The sequence below is a fragment of the Notamacropus eugenii genome, chromosome 6, assembly GCF_028372415.1.
Source record: "Notamacropus eugenii isolate mMacEug1 chromosome 6, mMacEug1.pri_v2, whole genome shotgun sequence".
In the NCBI taxonomy this organism is placed as follows: domain Eukaryota; kingdom Metazoa; phylum Chordata; class Mammalia; order Diprotodontia; family Macropodidae; genus Notamacropus; species Notamacropus eugenii.
Genome location: NC_092877.1, coordinates 147,859,841 through 147,879,049, shown reverse-complemented (window position 1 = coordinate 147,879,049; position 19,209 = coordinate 147,859,841). Strand labels below are relative to the sequence as shown.

The 19,209-nt window shown below is 35.0% G+C and overlaps 1 protein-coding gene across 4 annotated transcripts in view; it reads left to right on the top strand.

Annotated features, from left to right (window-relative positions):
• The window catches only part of LRBA (LPS responsive beige-like anchor protein), a 783,746-nt gene that overhangs the window by 744,528 nt on the left and 20,009 nt on the right, over window positions 1-19,209 (top strand). For all 4 annotated transcript variants that reach the window (XM_072621222.1, XM_072621224.1, XM_072621221.1 and 1 more), the window contains 2 exons: window positions 3,582-3,737; window positions 9,327-9,494. In XM_072621222.1, the coding sequence (XP_072477323.1) occupies window positions 3,582-3,737; window positions 9,327-9,494 (324 nt within the window). The remainder of the gene's footprint in view (window positions 1-3,581; window positions 3,738-9,326; window positions 9,495-19,209) is intronic.

The following is a 19,209-nucleotide window of genomic DNA, read 5'->3' as shown; positions in this document are numbered from 1 at the left end:
GGACGCGTGTCACTGAAAATTAATATGGATGCTGTAATAATGTGTGATTGAGAATGCGCATGAAGTACTGTCAGGATAATATTGGATCTTTTCATCACTCAGACTTGTTGATGAGCAGGAGCGAGGCACGTTATGATGAATCGGTGTACCGGTAATGTGATGGAGCTCCTTTGCTGGGGAAATTTTCATAATAACAGTGGGGTTCTTAGCAGCACTGTGTGGTGAAAAATAAAACCATGGTGCCAGGGCTTCATCATTAAAGGAGATCAATCCTTTCTTCATAGACCCGCCGTACGGGCTGAGGGGATTAATGTGCATTCGTAGAGCACTTTTCAAAGTTGAAATATGTTGCCCCACCAATAGCAGTGTTAAGATATTAGTATTCATTTTCCTGGGGCCCAGCAGCCCAGTAGATCACCACTGGAGGTTAAATGTGAAGGAAGGAAGGAAGAAAGAAAAGAGGGAAGGAAACATTAGAAAGGAAGAGAGTGAGAGAAGGGAGGAGAGAGGATGTCAGAGATGCCCTTTGAGGTGAAATGCAGATCTGTTGTACACACAACGATGAAAAACAAATTTACTCTTGTGTCATTCATGCTTGGTTACTTTATATGTCCATATTAGCATTTTATACTCTTAAAGGTTGCATGGTCAGAGATCAAATGTGGTTTGGCCAAAACTTGCAATGTTGCATCTTGGCCTTGGAGATTATGACGAGATAGGGAATGTGTGCATGTAAATAGCTGGACTCTCTTTCCCTACCTACCTCCATTCAGTAATAGGTTTAGAAATGGAAAAATTAGCATTTTCTCCCAAATTATGGGAGAATATTATTAGCACTAGCATTTGAATTCTTCTTAAGCTTCTCATTTGCCTAGCTCATGCTGTTTTAAATTAGAATGTTACATTACAGCCTGCAATTCTGAACTGGGTGATTTTTTTTAAAATCCAAATTGTTCTGTAGATGTCCATTCACTTTTTTCCTACTTTAAAACCTTTATTTACTCTAAGGGCTAAAATGCTGCCATTTATAAATGGATTATTATGATAGACTAAAGGGAATCTGAGGTCAAAGCCAACTAATTTATTAATTTTCCAGAGTTCAAGCACATATCATAGTAATGCTCTGTCTACATAAAAATACACATAATTCCAGTGGAACCATTGTCTTCTTTGCCTAAATCCTGGAATATGACATTAAATACTTTTCTAAAATTTTGAATCATTATAGAATATGTTGAGTTTTTTTTTAATTGGGGAAACAGAAGAACCCATTTTCTGAGTCATTTTAAATTCCTTTAGTAATAGATTTGTTTAATGTAATTAGTTTGGACTTGTTTGAGAATTTTTGATATTTTATATATAATACAAATAATTTTGATTTAAACTTAAAACCTGAATCTAATAGTAATTCTTCTGTATCATCTAAGGTAGGCCTATTGTGAATTTTAAGTTTTTCATCATTATTTTACTTGCTGGTCCCATAAAAATTTTAGTTTATCATGAGAATTTGAAGGTTTTTATTTAAAATATTGTGGAATATGCATGTTGCTTGTACTACTGTAACCTCACTCATGACCCTTATTTTGAATAATGTAGTTGATTGACAGTGAGTTGTTATATACAGAAGTATTTGAAATAATGGATGTCATAATGTTAAATTCCATATCTTCTCCAAGTGGGCATTTTATTGATGTAAGTTCATTTGAATGTTTGAGAATCTTGAACCAATATTACATTTTTGTCACTTGGCCAAAGTTCATATACCCACATGCTTATGACTGTTTAGAGCTTTCATAGTTTTCGAAAATGGCTTCACTGCTGCACACTGAAAGTTTAGATGATTAGAGCAAAGATAACATGGGTGCAGAGCTGTACAACCATTGAATAACTCTTATTTGGAATGCTAATTCCATAGTAGTTAAGTAGAAAACACTAGATATTTCTTGGTCTAACGAAATTGAACAGATTTGTGTGGGAGCGCTGCACAGAAAATGTGTCTCTTAGATTTCCTCCTCCTTCCAAAGACAGCATTGCCTTTCCCAGGCTTCAAAGTTATGACCAAAGGTTTTTTCTCATCTTAGCATTTTAGTCCCTGAGGGGAGGAAGAGAAGATTTCACCCCCCCAAGTTCTTACATTTGTAACCACCCCTGACCAACCTCCCAGCAGACTCATACTCACGTGAAAGGCATCATGCAGTAATAGTTATGAAGTGCCCTTCAGTGCATGAAGTTGTGATAGATGTGGGCAGAACTTTCATTTGAAAATACCTTCTTTTCTCAACACACTTTGCCCTCCATCTTTTACCTTCTCTCCCCCACTAAAAACAAAAACAAAAATTCAAATCCCCAAAATCCCACATGAAACTACTGCTATTAGTGAGTTGTATTTAGATTTACTTTTTCCGATGAGAATTTTATATATGAATTTTTTATCTAAACCATTTTAGTGCTGAAGATGTTGTAAAATAGCTTGTCGTTGCTGTTTTTTCCTGAGTCTTATCTTCACACCTGTGCTACACTCCTCAGCAGTGAATACATTGTGTTTTCAGAAAACTAAATACCACAAAAAGAATCTTAGTTGGAAAGGATTTTAATATTACCTTTTCATTTTATTTTGTTTTAGTCTCAGTTTTTTTCTTCCAGAAAAAAAGATCTTATTTGAATGGGGAAGTCAGTGTTGAAACATCCTTTAGGACCCTGGAAATAGCTTTCTGTGTAGTTTACCTTATGATATCAAGAACGGCTTATTCAGTATAATTTCCTTTTCTGATAATGGCACCCCTGGTAGTCTATTTTCAGAAGATTATTACCCTTCCCATGTGTCTCGACGTCATTCTTTCTGCCCTTGTGCCTTCAGACAAACTCCAATCCACGCGTTGTGTGGCAGTTTGGAGACACTGTGTGCTCGTCACTCTGCCTTGTTTTACTGCTCAAATAAGGTTCAGGAAAATAACAATACTCTCTGCTTCAGCTTCTTCAATTACACGTATCTTTAATAAATAGTCATTCTCCTCATCCTTTACATGATGGTGCTCCTGTAAACAGGGTATTGGGATTGCACATCTAGTCAAATTAAAGACCCGTTAGAGCTACAGTCTTACAAGATGCTGCGATATTTCACAGAATATGTGACATTTAAATTCTAATATCTTTTCCTTGTGACAAAATGTTAAAGGTAATAGTCTGTCACAACGTGACTCCATTCTCATGACAATAGTTGTAATGAGATTGTCAGGAATACAAACCGATCTGTGATACAGTCTTGTGATTGTAATCTGGTTTAGACTTGCCCAAGAGCTATAATGCATGTTCTGTGGATTGTACACTATTTTAAAATTGTAGCATGTTATTGTTTCTTTCCCCTAGGCAAAGATATTTTTTCTAGGATGTTGAATTTGGCTACTCACATTCTTGCAACAAATATGTGCATTTGGTAGGGGGAGGGGCATTGCCTTAAATGAAGAACAGGTACTCTTGTATTTGAATTGATCTCCTGTTCACACACCCCAAGAACTGTTTGATTAAAGTATAGAGTTTCTTTGGCTATATATACTTAGTTGTCTCTTTTTCATCTTCCACAGCTAGTAATACAGGGATGCACAGGAGGCAAATCACTGACCTTTTAGATCAGAGTATTCAAGTCCACTCCCAGTGCTTTGTCATCACTTCTGACAACCGCTATATTCTTGTCTGTGGTTTCTGGGATAAGAGTTTCCGGGTCTATTCTACAGATACAGGTAAATGTCATTTTCTTCATCACTCAACTCTGTTTATACAAATAAACACTGAAATACTTAGAATATTTCTTCATATTCTTACTTAGAACAAGAATGACCTACTTGTGACTGGTAAAAAATATCAAATAAGAAAGAAAAAAACATACTTTTACTTTTTAGCCCTTCCAAGGCCACTGTGAATTAACCCTTAGTATGCCTTTTGTAATCAAAGATTTTTCAGCTAAAATGCATTTGCAGCATGTTTGATCGTTTTTTGAAGGCAATAGTTGTATGCAAACAGCATGTGCTTGTGTATATGTATGAGCTTATGGGGAGCCCATATATATCTAGTGTTTTCCCTCTTTTGTGTTATTTTATATAGAGGGCTTTTGCCTCCTACACAGTCTAATTAAGCGTACCTCTTGGGAGTCGATTTTTCTTCTTTACCCAGTTCTGCATAGAATCCTGCTAAAAACTACACCATCATGAAGAAAAGGAGCTGACTCCTGCTTTTATGCGTGACAGGAGCTCTTGTTAAGATAGCATAAAAGTACCAGGCCCATGTATTCATTTGCATGCATCTGCCTAAGGGACACACCATGCTCACTATATTACCCCATGAGAACTGATATAATGCGTTTTTGTAGAGCTTCGCATGTTAGGGAAAAGAGCTGCTTCCAGGTTGAAGAGCAACATACTGAGGAACTTATGGAGTCTAGTTAAGTTCCAGTCTGATATATTTTAAGAGCCTCTTGAAATTAATATAAGATTAAAAGCTTTCTACTAAAAAGAATAAATATTATGTTCTTTCCATTTTCAGATTAATGAAATATTAATGTCTCCAACTGGACTAAATGAGTTCCATAGTTCCCTCTATATCTGTGATTCTGTGAAATATGTAATAAACATGTGCAACTCAAATTCTAAACTGAAATTATGATCTAATAAAATTTTGGAACAGTTTAGGAATAGAGTGCTCTGTTTAACTGAGATTTGTGGTTACCTAGAAGTCTCAAAGACAGTCCTTTTTGTCACGACTTTGTTGACAATCCTTCTAAAATGTAATTTCCTACCTTATTAAATGATTCATTAAGAATATAGTTTAATCTTTATTATTCCTATCTTGAACTTCCTCAGGGTCATCATTCTTCATCTCAATTGAAAAATAAGAATAGGAGATTGAACTGTGTGCTAGCCTTTAGGCATACCCTTAAAGGTGTTTTTGCGAGAGATTTTGTGCTTCTGTTTTCAGTACTAAATTGTTCATATCACCATTTTTTTGTCTTTATCATTTTCCAATAGGGACAATGCTGAGGGCAAACCTGACTCAAGGTTCATTAAGTTCTGCATAATTGAAGTTTTACTAGAAGTTGCACTCATTAGCTTCATAAGAAAAACTATACAAATGACCACTTTTTCACAAAATATTCCCATTATAACATATAATACATTTCCTCTTTTTTAGCCATTCACATTTTTAGCCATCCCTTACTTAGGGCACTAGTTATCACTCTGACATGATCTGACTTTGCATTTAATTCACCTGTTATATCACCTTAAAAATTCTGAGATTATTTATTATGATGCTTGAAGGGAGGTAGTATTAATATTAGTAATTAGTAAATGTTATGTTACTGTTTTAAAAATAAAGAAGTTAGGAATATATAGGGATAAACAGCCAAAGAAGCTGAAGAGGGAGCCTCAGTGACTGACAAGTTGTCATTAGGTTATGTGAGTAAATTGTTATTTAGAGATTGGTTTTGTTGAAGTTTTAAAGTTAGAATGTTAATAAATCCTAAAATAATAAAAGTAAGGATAATAAAAAGGGCCAGGTTTTCTTCATATAGTCATTGCCCTTCATAGTCAAAATTTTAAAGACTTTGGTTAGTTTTGTCAGAAAGCCACCTTATTTTACAATTCTAAACCCATTTTATATCTCTACAGAGGGTGTCCCCAAAAGTCTTAATGTAGTTTTAAGCTATTAAAACCAAAAATGACTAAAAATTATTAAACTAATAGCTTAAAACTACAGTGAGACTTTTGGGACACTATGGGACATTACGTCCTATACTTTGCACCCTTACCAAAAAACAAACACAATTCTAAGTCTTTATTTGTGTAGAGTTTTTAATCTATACAGTTGTGTTACTTTAGTGTGTTCATTAATAGTTACTTACTTTTAAACTTCATTTGAAAGGAATTGATCTTACCCCAGAGTATGAAAAAACAAAATATCTATGCCTGCCACAAGAGTTTGTGAAGAAATAAACTTTTTCATGCTTTCTTTTTGGTTTCTTAATATCCTGTGGACAAAACAAGTGTAGCTTTCACTATAAGTAATATATTTGTGTTTTGTTTCTTTTGTTTTTTTATGAAAACGAGATTATTACAGTTGAATATTTTCCCCAGGCTTGGCAGAGAAGCAAGGGGAAAAGATTATGTGATCACTAATGTGCAACAGCAAAGCCATCCCAAGTATTGAATTCAATTTATATTTTAGCACTTTTTTAAAAAGCTCTTCCCTTATTAGATTTCAGGATTTAAAAAAAAAATTGAGAGGGGGAACAGGAAATTCTTTTAACATAAATCGTGTTTTCTGGGCACAACTAGTATAGGAGAGGCAACAATGAAACCTTCCCCCAGCAATGGGAATTATTTTCTGGCAGCCTTGTAGATTCAGTAATTCAGGGTCCTGAGTTTAATTTTTTTTTGTATTTGTAGCACAGCTGTCAAATAAAACATTAACTAGAAAATATGTTCTGTCAAAAAAGGGATATGCTAGTGCTTGTGGTAATATTTGATATTAGTGTGTCAGGAGGTGGGCTAGCATTAAAGGAAACAAAAAAAGATTGTGGAACTCTTAGGAGATTATCAGAAAATAATTTATGAAAGAGAGCAGCAGGTATTGATATAGTAAGATTTATTTAGGAGGAGTAAACGTCAGCCACATCGCTATGCCAGAATAAATTCGGGAGTTAGGCTGTTAGAGGTAGAAAAGGGAAATGCATTGTAATAATATTTTCTATATTTGTACCTAAAGTGTAAAATAACTCTGTCAGGTAATAAGATTAATTTATTTAAATACCTAAGCCATCTTGAAATTTTTTACAACTTAAGGAGAAAACTCTGATAACTCTACAATCATACATAAGAAATTTTGTATTTTAACAAAACTTTCCACTCATGAGTATAAACTGTTCTAATGGTGAAACTAAAAAACAGTTTGCAATATCACAGTGTATAAAGAATGATTTTTCTTGGTCTGATAGTGCAATAACTTTCTGCTTCAAATATGTCATCCTTTGCCACTATAGGATGAAGTTCATGTCCAAATGATGTCCATTTCGGCAAGTTAAACATGCCCTGTTTTCGGGTTTGGGCACTTATATTTGCTATACCCTTTTCATTTCAAGCACAGAGCTAGTACTTGTACTTTGGTATAAAGCAATAAAAATAAAATAAAACAATAAAAAGTCGATTAATTGCCAAATGTTACCTCTTTCCAGAAAATTTCCCTTTCTAACTACCTGCCTTCAGTTGATTCTGTGGTACAGGGAAAGGCTGACGTTCTTGCATTGCTGAAAAGCAGAGAAACTAGAGAAGTAGCAAGGATAGAACTCACACAGGTCATTGAGTTTAGTCTCTTCAGTTTGCAAAGGAGAAAGCTAAGGTCACGTGATTTGCCCAAGGTTACATAACTGGCAAGTATCTGGAGCAGGCTTTGGACCCAGGTTTTCATGTCTCCAAGTGCAACGTTATTTCAGTTCTGTTTGTACTAATAAAAATACGCTACAACATGGTGACGTTTGTCATGCCTCAGAAGGACTGTTTTTTACGTGTGTTCTCTTTTATGGTTTCATCTTTACTTTGTAGTTGTGACTTGTATAGTTTATTTTCCTAGCTCAAAACTGGGAAGGGCAGGAACCACATATGTCTTCCTGTTGTACCTTTCAAAAACTTTAAATAATGTTAGATTCAAGGATCAGAAATTTTCTAATAAGTGGAAGAAAAACCTTTTTTAATGAAAGAAAGAACATTTTTAATCATTGTTCCCACTTTTATTCTCATTTGAATCTGCGATTGGAATTTTCTTGTTTTTAAATCAAAAAAGTAATAGTATCAATTTAGAGGCCGTTGTAATTCAGAAACTCTGAAAATTCAGGAGTTTTTGATCTTGTACAGATATTTAAAAGCCTTCAGTGGAAACACTTTCCTCTAAATTACAGCATTAAAAAAAACACATAATTAATGTTGTTATTTGAAATTAAAGCTGATACTATTTAAAAACTTGAGTGCAAGATTGTTGATCACAAGTTAAATGTTTTCATTGTAGGAGCATTAGTCAACTGAACAAAGTACTTAGTCATTTTCTTCCTTTTTTCCCCCCTATATTTTCCTTATTTCTGTAGTTGATTTCTAAAACTGTATCCTTCCTTTTAGTAGCCTCATGGATTTAAATAACATTTAAGACATCAAAGCACATCCAAAGTAATTCTACTTTCTTACGAATTCCTGTTGACAGATCGGATAGATGTATGTAGCAAGTACAAGTCGTTGCTTTTCATAGAGCCTGGATTTCACTTGTGATAAGCTACAGTTTTTATCAGTTCTGCGCGTATTTTAGTGGTTTTTTGTAAGCATGAAGGCTTTCTCCTTGTGTCCTTGAGCAACATTTCTGGGACCCTGCTTCAAATACATGTTAGTAGGGATGTTAATGCATTAAAACACTCTTTTGAACATTCATGTATTTACTTTATGAATTTTAGAAGTGAGGCAGTCTGGTGGGAAAATGGTGGCTAGTGAGACTTAAACACAGAATGGAGGGGCTGCTGTGGGAATCTAATTTCCTACGAAATTTCCACAGTTATGTGCCAGCATGTCTGGATAAATGAAGGCCAGCATTTGTGTTTGTATGTATGTCTGTACATGTATACATAGGTGTGTATATGTGTATAGACATTTCCATACAAATGGTATATATTTTAACATAGTCTATGTGTATGTTTCCTATATGTGTTTGTGTATGTGTGTGTGCACATGTATATACACACACATAATCTCCCTGTGTTCTGTAGTTTTATTGAGGTTTTCCCTCTTCCCACCTCACTCCTCCTCATTCTATCCCTGAAAATTTACCTTTGAATAAACAGCTATAAGTTTGTTTTTCATCACTACCTCTATGGAATGAATTTCAGCCATATAAGTAATTTTAAAAGCAACAACAGAAATGACCAATTAGTCTAGAAATCTATAAGTTCCTTCTTTCTCCAAATTTATATAATTCCAGCATGTAAATATTAGAAATATTCCCATATGACCTATTGCATTTAAATGTATCCATTATCTGAGAAAGTGCAAATAGAATTTAGTAAAGTAAACCCTTATGAATCATAACTAATGAGAGAGACCAGGCTAAATAAGTGAAAAGTCAGAACTACAGAGTATTTTTTAAGTTAGGCAACTTGGTGACTTTCTAAGACATAGAGAAGTAATCCAATGAGTTTTAATTCTAAACAGAAATCTTCCTAACTTTTCTTTAATGAATATATAGAAATAAAGTTTTATTAGTGGCAGCCATTTGTAGCCAACAATCAATGTCTTGTATTTCAGGAAAATTGATACAAGTGGTATTTGGACATTGGGATGTCGTCACTTGCCTTGCCCGATCTGAGTCCTACATTGGAGGAAATTGTTACATCCTCTCTGGCTCTCGAGATGCAACACTCCTTCTCTGGTACTGGAATGGGAAAAACAATGGAATTGGAGATAACCCAGGCAGTAAGTATCACTTATTCTACCAGAAAACTTTTTACAAGTGACTGGTAATAAAATTTTTATTGTAGATGCCCTTTTCTTTCTTGTGATGAAGTAATTAAATTAACAAGTAATTTTAATTTCTCAAGCTTAAATTAAAGAACATCCAGGTGGTCTTGTTAAGATTGTGTGACCTCTAATGACTAAAACACAAGCTTAAAATCACATTTTTGGGTTCCATGTTTCCCTCAAGGTCTGGAAAGTTTAGTCCTAACTGAAAATAGCATTCCACCAAGGAAAATATAAATGTGTCACCAATTGACAATTACTCAGAATCAAAGGAGATGCCACAAATTATTTTGTCTGCCAACTATTTATTTTTAAAGAATAAGTAAAAATTGCAATTTTGGAGAAATAAGCCAGGTTTTTGCACAATCTATGTAATAATGCACTTTCATTTATATATTAGAGAATAGAACTGGTTGTAAAAGGCCAATCTGGAATATTTCTCACTGACTTTTAGTTTTACAGATGGGAAATGAAAATGTTTAGCAACAGCCTTAAAATTCTTTATGAAACTACACTGAAGCAGTAAAACACAAAACGTGCAACCGTTTAAAAGTGTAATTCACAGAAGGCAAAAAAGGAAGTAGCTACCATTAAAACCAATCACACACAGCTGGGAAAAAGAAATGGCTTTAAAAAAAAAACACATTAAGTAGTAGGAAAAAACAATTAAAGGGACCACCTGAAAAATGAGAATTTAATTAAAATGATTATGACAACATTGAAGAGTTACTGCAGGAATAGCCTGTTAGATTTTTATTTCACAAAGTAGAGTATTTTAACTGCTCTTAAATATTGACAGTTTCCTAATTTAAAGTAAGTTGCCATTTATTTTGTTAGGGTGAGCACATGTTTCCAAGTTATTTTTACCCAAGTAGTTGAGTAGTACCTATTTATGTCACCTTTGTCTTTCAGTCAGAAAACAAGCCACAACTTTAAAATCCATCTTATGTCTCATCGACTGTAATAGATTGTGCTATCTATACTTTTATGGAGATTAAATCTTTTGTAAGTGAGCAAATTCTACCAAGAATTTTAAGAGATTCTGTGATATAGGTTTTTCAGATTCAATTCTGTTTACATGAATACACTATGGAAGTTAATAGAGGCTGTATGATGTAGTGCCTAAGCAAATGTTTTCTGTGATGAATTGCAAATGTCTGCATTTTATACCAAATGTTAGAGGAGTCAAGAATTGTAAAGTATTTAGGGCTGATAAGCAATGCCAAACCTCCATTTTATATGTAGTTGAAACATGTTAACCGTATGTTGATTGTTTTTTTCTCTGAGTATTATTTTGATTTAAAATACATTGTATTTTTCATTATTAACCTTTCTCAAATCTAACTCATTTTCTCTATCCCCATCAGAAAATAATGCCAAAGATTGTCATTATTGCTAAACCTGTCACTTTGTTATCTATATCCAGATATTTAAGAAGACCTTTAAGTTTGTCCTTTAAGTCCAGCTGTCTTAAACCAGTTTCATTGGCAGCATTGTATTGAACAAGGGGGATGATGGAAATTGATGATAGATGATGGTTTGGGATTGATACCTTCACTTGCCTTAGCTGACCATCATGTCCATGTGGGATTTGGTCGTTCTAGAATAAATTTGGGAAGTCCCTAAGGACACAGAGGTGTTACACTTTTGTGTCTCTAGGATTATTGTGTTTCACATCAACTAATTGTTGCTATCTTTCAGAAATGTAAGTCCACATAGTGAAATAAGAATTTACAAATATTTTTGAAAGAAGGCTGCAACAAAATTTTTAAAAGGTAGGGAGGGGGATCTTGTCATTAGTGCCCTGTGAAAAACAACACTGAAGAGCTAGAGACTTGAATTTGTAGTTAAACTTTGGTGAATAGTGTTTAATGAATCAGGAAGACCTGAGTTCTAGTCCCCCCACAGACACTTAACCAGACTCAGTTTCTTCATCTTTAAAATGGGATCAATAATCTGTCGTACCTACCACAAAAGCATATTATGAATATCATATGAGATCATATATGTACTTTACAAACTTCCAAGTGCTGTATGTCATTTGTTATTAAGAATCTCTGTTCTCACACTAGGAGACCCATTAGCCTAATCTATAAAATAGGAATCACAATGATAATAACAGTGCCCTAATCTGATAGTTTGAGAATCAAGTCCTTTAAATAAGTAGACCTCTTAGACAAACACCAGCTTTCTGGGCAGCCAAATTACTGTTACTTATAAAACACTTTCGGCTACAGGCACAACTGTCTCCTCCTCATGTTTATGTGGAAGAAGGCTGCGGTAGTACAAGAGATCTGTATTAAATTCTGGTGGACAGTAGTATAGATTTGCTAAATTAATTTTCTCAAAGTAAATTACTTCCCTTTTATAAGATTATAGATTTTAGAGCTTGAAGAGATCATACAAGCATGTCAAGACCAGCCCCTTCATTTCACAGATGAGGCAAGAAAGGTCCAGCAAGTTCCAGAGGTGGCACTTGGCAAGACTGGGATTCAGTCAGGTTTCTGACGCCAAATTCACCGCTTTTTCTGGCCTTTTAAAAATATCAGATGCCTCAGTTTCGTTTAGAATCATCATATACTTTGAGGAATCAAAAGGAAAATGAAAATAGAACAAGTATTTGTTTATTTTTTTCTGTTCCAATCTATACTTCTTGAAAGAAAACTGACCTTTTTATACTGTGAACTACTCAGAAATATTTGTATAAAATTAGTACTTGTTAATTGTGTTGATGGCACCACTGACAAATTCTGAAGTCAGGTTAATTTTCAGATGAGTTTTTTTGCTAAATGAGTATTTTTTAACTTTTGCACAGTCTCTTTTTCTTTGCCTGATATCTAGTGTGTGTGATCTGAAGTATGTATTTTTTACTAAATGTGTGGTAATAACTACATAGCCTAAGGATGCAGATAATAACTTGTTTTACTTAGACTGTTGAGTTAAAAGTTTCCTCCCTTCCTTCATGGTAAAAAAGAACATGAAAGAAATCTCTAGGCCTGTTGTTTTTCAGTTTTTTATAGGTTCTCATTCAGTTATAGAGTAGTTTTTTCCAATTTGAAAGTCAAGAGAATAAGTCTGCTTTGTAAATTTAATTTTACTTACTCGGGCCATATGCCTCTCTTTTTTTTTTCCCTTTCTATCACTTCACTGTCTCCAGATCTAATACTAGTGCAGTTTGTAAAGTCGATAGCTTTATTACTGTTTAAACAAAGGGAAACAGAGAGAGAGAATGAAAAATAACATGCTACCCAATTTTAATATGTATATCATCTGGGCAAAGTCAAACTAATTCATACTGGATAAGTTTTGTGTATAACAATCTAGACTTAAAAAAAAAAAACCAAGCTCCCTGTGTTTAATGAAATAGGCCTGTTACATTGCAAATACCACATTTTCACATCTAGGAGAATTTTTTTGTCTTTGAGTGATAATCATACATTATTAATTTCTGTGAAAAATACTTTTCTAAACACATAGAGCAATAAGCTGTACATTTAATTTATGATGTGTATTTGTTACAAATTAATTAGAAATACCTTTGATATATAAATGGAGGATCTCACATTTGTTCTTAGTTATGAGTGACTTTTTCATAAGGAGGAGTCCTGCCATAGCAGTGGCTTTTGCTCCTCCTGAGTAGCTCCTTTTTTCAGTGTTATTGAGATCTAGATGCCATATCTCTAAGTATTGTTGAAATAAATAATCATCAAAGTTTTTTATACCGCAGTTTGCAATATTTTAAGCGTTGCAGTATCATTATGTATCTTATATATGGAAAACTATAAAGTAATTGCTATTATTTAGAACTATTTCATGTTTAAAAACAACATAAACTTTGGCTTAAAGAATTAAAGCCCATTAATTATTTTTAGGCAGTGAATGGGTGTGTGTGCATTTTAATCCCCAGGTGATTAGCCTTAGAGACAAACGTCCAGAGGCTGTTCAGTTGTGACTTAGATTTGTGTGCACAGTGTTTCAGTGAAGTAGTTTTCCATTTTCACATTCTGGTTTCGATTTGATTGAAAGGTGGCATTTTATTTTTTTCTTTGCAATCAGACATGCTAATCTGTGTCAGCTTTCCGCTTTATGAGAACGGCGTCTGCTTGGGAGAAGAAAGAGCAACTATTTTAGTTGGTTTTTTTTCATCACAACATGATTCTGTTCTCTAAAAAATATTTCAGCACCGTTAATTAGAAAGAAGGTTTTATTAACCATAAGGCTAGAAAGGACAGACCACAGAGCTGCTTTTTAAAGTACTGTATGATAGAGCTGCCCTGTTTTTTCTCCGTCTAAAACTTCATTTTGTTGTACTCTCATCAATCACTTAAGTCATTACCGTAAGTCCTACTGTTATTAATTTTACTAGTATCCCCCTAATGAGACATTCCTCCTATAATTAAAAATGAATTCTAACTTTCAGGCATTCTAAATTTTTTTTTAATGAATTTAGAATGATCTTACCATATGAACATAAATACTGCCGATATGCACATGTACTGCACATCAACTCTATGAGAAAAGTGGTGGTATAATATGTCCAGGTGTGAATTATTTACTAGGTGCTTTGGTGTATGTGCTTATGCATATGTATATTTCTGTGCACATATACAGGAATTATGTCCTTTTTATGGTAAAACATAATATCTTTCACTGAAGCTACTGATAAATCCTTATTCTTTGTCTTGCCAAAAAAATGGCTGGATAGAAACTAACCATCATTACTATATAGAAGTAGGTGTCTTAGAGCACCATCTGCTGGCCACCACTGGGAAGTTAGTGCTGCTAATAACGGGAAATCTAAATAAAACAGGTGTGCATTTTTTAAAAAGTTGGCATGCAAAGTATATTTTGTGTGGAATAAGATTGAAATGATACTTCTTTGTGTTGTTATAGTTATATTTACTATTGTAAAATGATTATATTTTTGCTTTGCAGAATTGTAACCAGCTTTGATTTTGTTTTATTTATAAACATGGAAAATTGTATTTCATACTTGACTCAGAGGGACAGCAAGTATTATATCTACATATTTTTCAAAAGTGTACTAAAAATGAATAATTGTAAGATTGTCAGTTGGTTGAACTTCACTTTAGGAAAGAAGTTAAAGATGACAGTCTTATCCAAGAGACTTTATTCCAGTTTATACTAATTGTGTTAGATGTTTTGTGATTTTAACAAAAGGATATGAAGCATGTGGCAGGTTTTTGTGCCGGAGAATATCCCAACACCCTCATCCACCCTGAGGTTTGGTTCTTGACCTGTCTCTTTAAAGAACCAAGTGTGCATCATAGCTCTAGCTGTCGTTTCCCTTGTAACATTAGGATGTCTGTCTTGGGGCTCTGACATCAAGCCAGATAGGCTGCTTTCTTCCCTTGAAGAATTCCACAAGTTGGTGTGTTGGCAATATTCAAGTTCAGGTGTCACAAAAACTGTATGCCTGAAATTCTCCAGAAGGTCTAAGATGTTTAGTGCTCGATGATGTAATGCAGGCCCTCAAGTTCCAGGCAAAACAACTCTATATTTACTGCTTGGAACTAAGAGTAGATGTGGTAAAAGGAATTATATTCATATGGTAAATGAATACACCCTTAATGTGCACCATATGCAGAGTGGTGGAATGATGTACCAATATATCATATTTATTTACCTTGTTTAGTTGCAGAAAAAAATGACTATACCATTCTGCCCTTAAGTTGTGACTATTTAACCACAAGAACAGAGGAACTAAGGATTTATGTTCTAAATTTGACACTTTATTTGACTATCTTCATATGCAAACATTAATACTGCAGGAAAAATTGTATGGTAGATTCTTCATAGTCACATTGGAAATTTAATTTTAAAATATTTCTGGGTTTAATCTAAAAAAATTAAATGGCAAAAGTATAAATTCTCTGTAGTCCATTTAACAACGTTTTAAACAGTTTTAACCGCCTTTTAGAAGACTTTCAAATAGAAAAGTGTGATGACCATTCATCTGACTGTGAGACTCCAAATTCAAAATGTGTCTTTCTTTTTTGTGGGGTTGGAGAAAAGGAAGGAAAGAAATCATAAGGAGGGAACTTACCCACCATAAAACGAGATAATAAATGTGACAGGATCTCTAAAATGTCTTTTTAAATGCAAACATTTACAAGTTAATTTCTTCACTTTCTAGACTATTACCAATAGAATATTCAAATTTTTTTTCACCAAATTTCCTGTAAAAGTACTGGCATAAAGGTCATGTATAAAGTTGTTTTAATCATATAATGCTTGCCTATAAATATTTCTCAGGGATCTTTAGTTAACTTGAATTATAATTACTCCTTATTACTACTGCTGCCACCACTGCCTTTTACCTTCTTGCAACTATAATCTACCTACAAGTCAACTTGAGTTCTTCTAGGTTCTGATGGCTTCACATGAAAAATTAGCTCTAAATGTAGAAGAAACTGTGTGCCAAATGGTCATTGTTAAATGCTCCAGAGAAACTTGGTGTTTAAAAGGAATTCAGTGATAAAATCCTTTTTTGGGGGGGAGGGGATAGTAGGAGTTCAGTTTTAGGAAGCTACTCCATCCAAAAGCAGAGCAGCAATTGTCTGAGAATTTTTAGCCCCAAAGATTGGCCTGGAGTGCTGAGGATTTGTGAGGCCTGTCATTAGTTCTCTGTGCCAAAGGCGAGATTTTAATTCTTCCTTACTCTAAGACTGACCCTCTGTCCACAAATTGCACCCCTCCCCAATTTGTCTTTTCATGTCTCAGCTTTTATTATGGAGGTTTATGAAGCAGCATGAAAAGCACTAGTGTATTTAAATAATGGCAAATGCATTTAAGTCTTTGCTTTTATTTCTTCACAATTCTAAAAATGTATTTTCCCCATATCTTGAAATAGGCTCCTCCAGAATCAGAGCAGTTTGCATTTAGTGGGTATGTTGGAGTCAGCTCCAAGGGAGCTCCCAAGAGGCAGTTGTTCCATTTTCAGGGTGAACATTTACACTTTGAAAATCACCACATGCTACAAATCAGTGGCTAATTTTTTGCATTGTTGATTGTCTCTACTTGAGAAAGTGATGGAGAAATTGTTAGTAATGCAGATTAAGCTTAATGATGTTGTGCATTTATTTCTCTTCGGAGAGCCAGCTGCTAAACGTTGACCAGCTCCTGGGTTAGAGGCATTTTAGTGTAAAGAACCCTGGAGTTGGAGTCAGCGTGGACTCTAGCGTGTTTCCCAGTCACCTCCTTACTGGCTGTGTGACTTGGGGGCAATCACATCCCTTGTGAGTGTCTAATTCCTCAGCTATAAACTGAAGGGTTAGACTGGATGACTTATAAGGGTCCTTTTCAGCTCTAAATCTCTGATCCTGTTGTTGTGAGCTTTAGAACATGCAACATTTAAAGCATTATGATTTTTATTTCCTGTGACTTATCATTCTGTAGTGCCTTGTTCAAACTGTACAGATGTTTTATCAGTTAGGCGTGCAGTGGGTAGATAGAATGATGGCCCTGGAGTCAGAAAGACCTAAGTTAAAATCTGGCCCCATACGCTAGTTGTGTGACCCTGAATAAGCCACTTAAAATTTGTTTGCCTCGGTTTCCCCAACTGTAAAATGAGGATAGTAATAGCACCTATATCACAGGATTGTTGTGAGGCTCAGATATGATATGGGGAGGGATGCACATAGCAGAGTGTCTGGCACATAGTAGATGCTATATAAGTACTCCCCTATCCTTCCCTTTAGTTTTCAGACTTCAGACTTGCCAAAAGTCTGCATAGTCCACTTAAACAGATTTGTGCATCAATTTTCTCATCTTTAAAAAGAAAAGGTCAGCCTACATGTTCTCAAAGTTCCATTTCTGCTCTAAAATTCTTTGATCTAAAATGTACAGTTGTGGATTCCACATGTCCCCATGGAAGAAACCTACAAAAGATGCTGAATAGAAGGTATTTCAAATCACTATGTGTGATTTAGTAGATGAGTTGGTGAAAAAGCATTTTGAATAGCCAAAACAAGGAATTACCTTCTTTAAGGATAAAATCTTATATAATAATATTATGTGATCATAATTACATTAAAATAAATTCCACTAGAAACCAGACACCCAGATTTTTTTTGTAGTTGAAAGATTTTGTTTTGTTGCTAGAAATACTTTGTTTATTTTATACCTGGAGAATGAGGTCGACAATGAAATTAAAAAGCTTAAATCAAGATACCATAATAGTAGTGAATTAATGAGGAAAAAGTGCTTTGAAGACAATTGGGAAAAAATGGGAATACCTTGCTCTTAGCTTAACTGTTACTCCTCATCTAAGTTCCTGGATCTTTTTCCTAGTGGTGTGGGAGATTTCTTGAAATTTCTGACTTTAGGAATTGAGGAGTTCTGTCTGTGGCACTGCTTCTGACCTATCTTTTGTTTTCAAAACCTTGGAGTTATCTCTAATTCTGCCCTCTTCCCCTCCCCCAAAAGGTTTTTGGGCACTTACCAAATCTTGATGTTTTTATGTCCACATATCCCAGACTCAATGAATGTGCTTTTTTAAGTTACAGAACGGATGGCCCCTTTAATAAAAAAAAAAAAAATTAAACTGGAGACCCTCAGGAAGACTCAGGAGAAGTTCCTGAGTAAAAGAGAAGCAATTACTATTTAGTTATTCCATCCACTCTGTGCTACGTGGGTGGGGACTTGTCGTCCAGCCTGAGTTCCAGAGTGAATTGGGTTTGAGGCTTGGTGTTGGAGCAAGAAATGTAACCAGTAAACCCAAAGGAAAAAAAGGTAGCTTTTGGCTATGGAGTTTATTTACCTTCCCCTGGGCAGAACACCAGAGGAGAGGAAGGGAGGGGAGGGGAGAGGAAAGGAGCTGCTACGCGCTCCTTCATTCTTAAAGAGGACCATGGCATCAAGATGATGGCATGACTAGCGATTGACTTTGATTTGAGTGAGGAAGGGCTGTGCAGGGTCACCAGCCTCACTTTTTTCTTCTGAGCCTTCTGGGTCCAATGGCCTGATATTCATCTAGAAGACTGGAAATGGCCCAGGATTCAATGGGAGACCCTGACCCTTTCCGGTTAAGGTCGTATCACATTCTCTTGCATTGTCAGACCTATGCTCTAGGAGATCACTTTGACAGGATCACATGAATGGAAGATGAACTGGAGGGGGAGCGGGGTTGTAGCATTGACACTGACCAGCAGGCTTTTGTAGTAGTCCAAACATGAGGTAATGAAGGCCCATACCAGTGTGGTTGCAATGTCAGAGTAGAGAAGGGGGTATATTCAAAAGATTCTATTAAAGTAGCATTAACAGGCCTTGGCACATACAGAATATGTGGCAGGGGGTGAGTGAAAAGGGAGAGATGGCAGGGAGCAAGAGAAAGCTGATCTTAGGATGGTAGCCAGGCTGACAACCTCCCTGTGTTCATCAAAATTTTCTCCATTGCTTAAAATCCAGGTCTTGTGTGACCTCCTCCATAAACGTTGCCTAACTAACCCAATAGTTAAGGCAAATTAAAGCCTCAAAATGATACTTTCCTCCCCACTCTTAAATGCATTCATCACATTGTCTGTATTTGTATCATATTCTGTAGCTCTATGAAGACAGGTAATGTTTCTTACCTAGACTTCATATTTCACTTCACCCAGACCTTCATTCCATACCATAGATATTTAGTAAATGCAGTATTTACTGAATA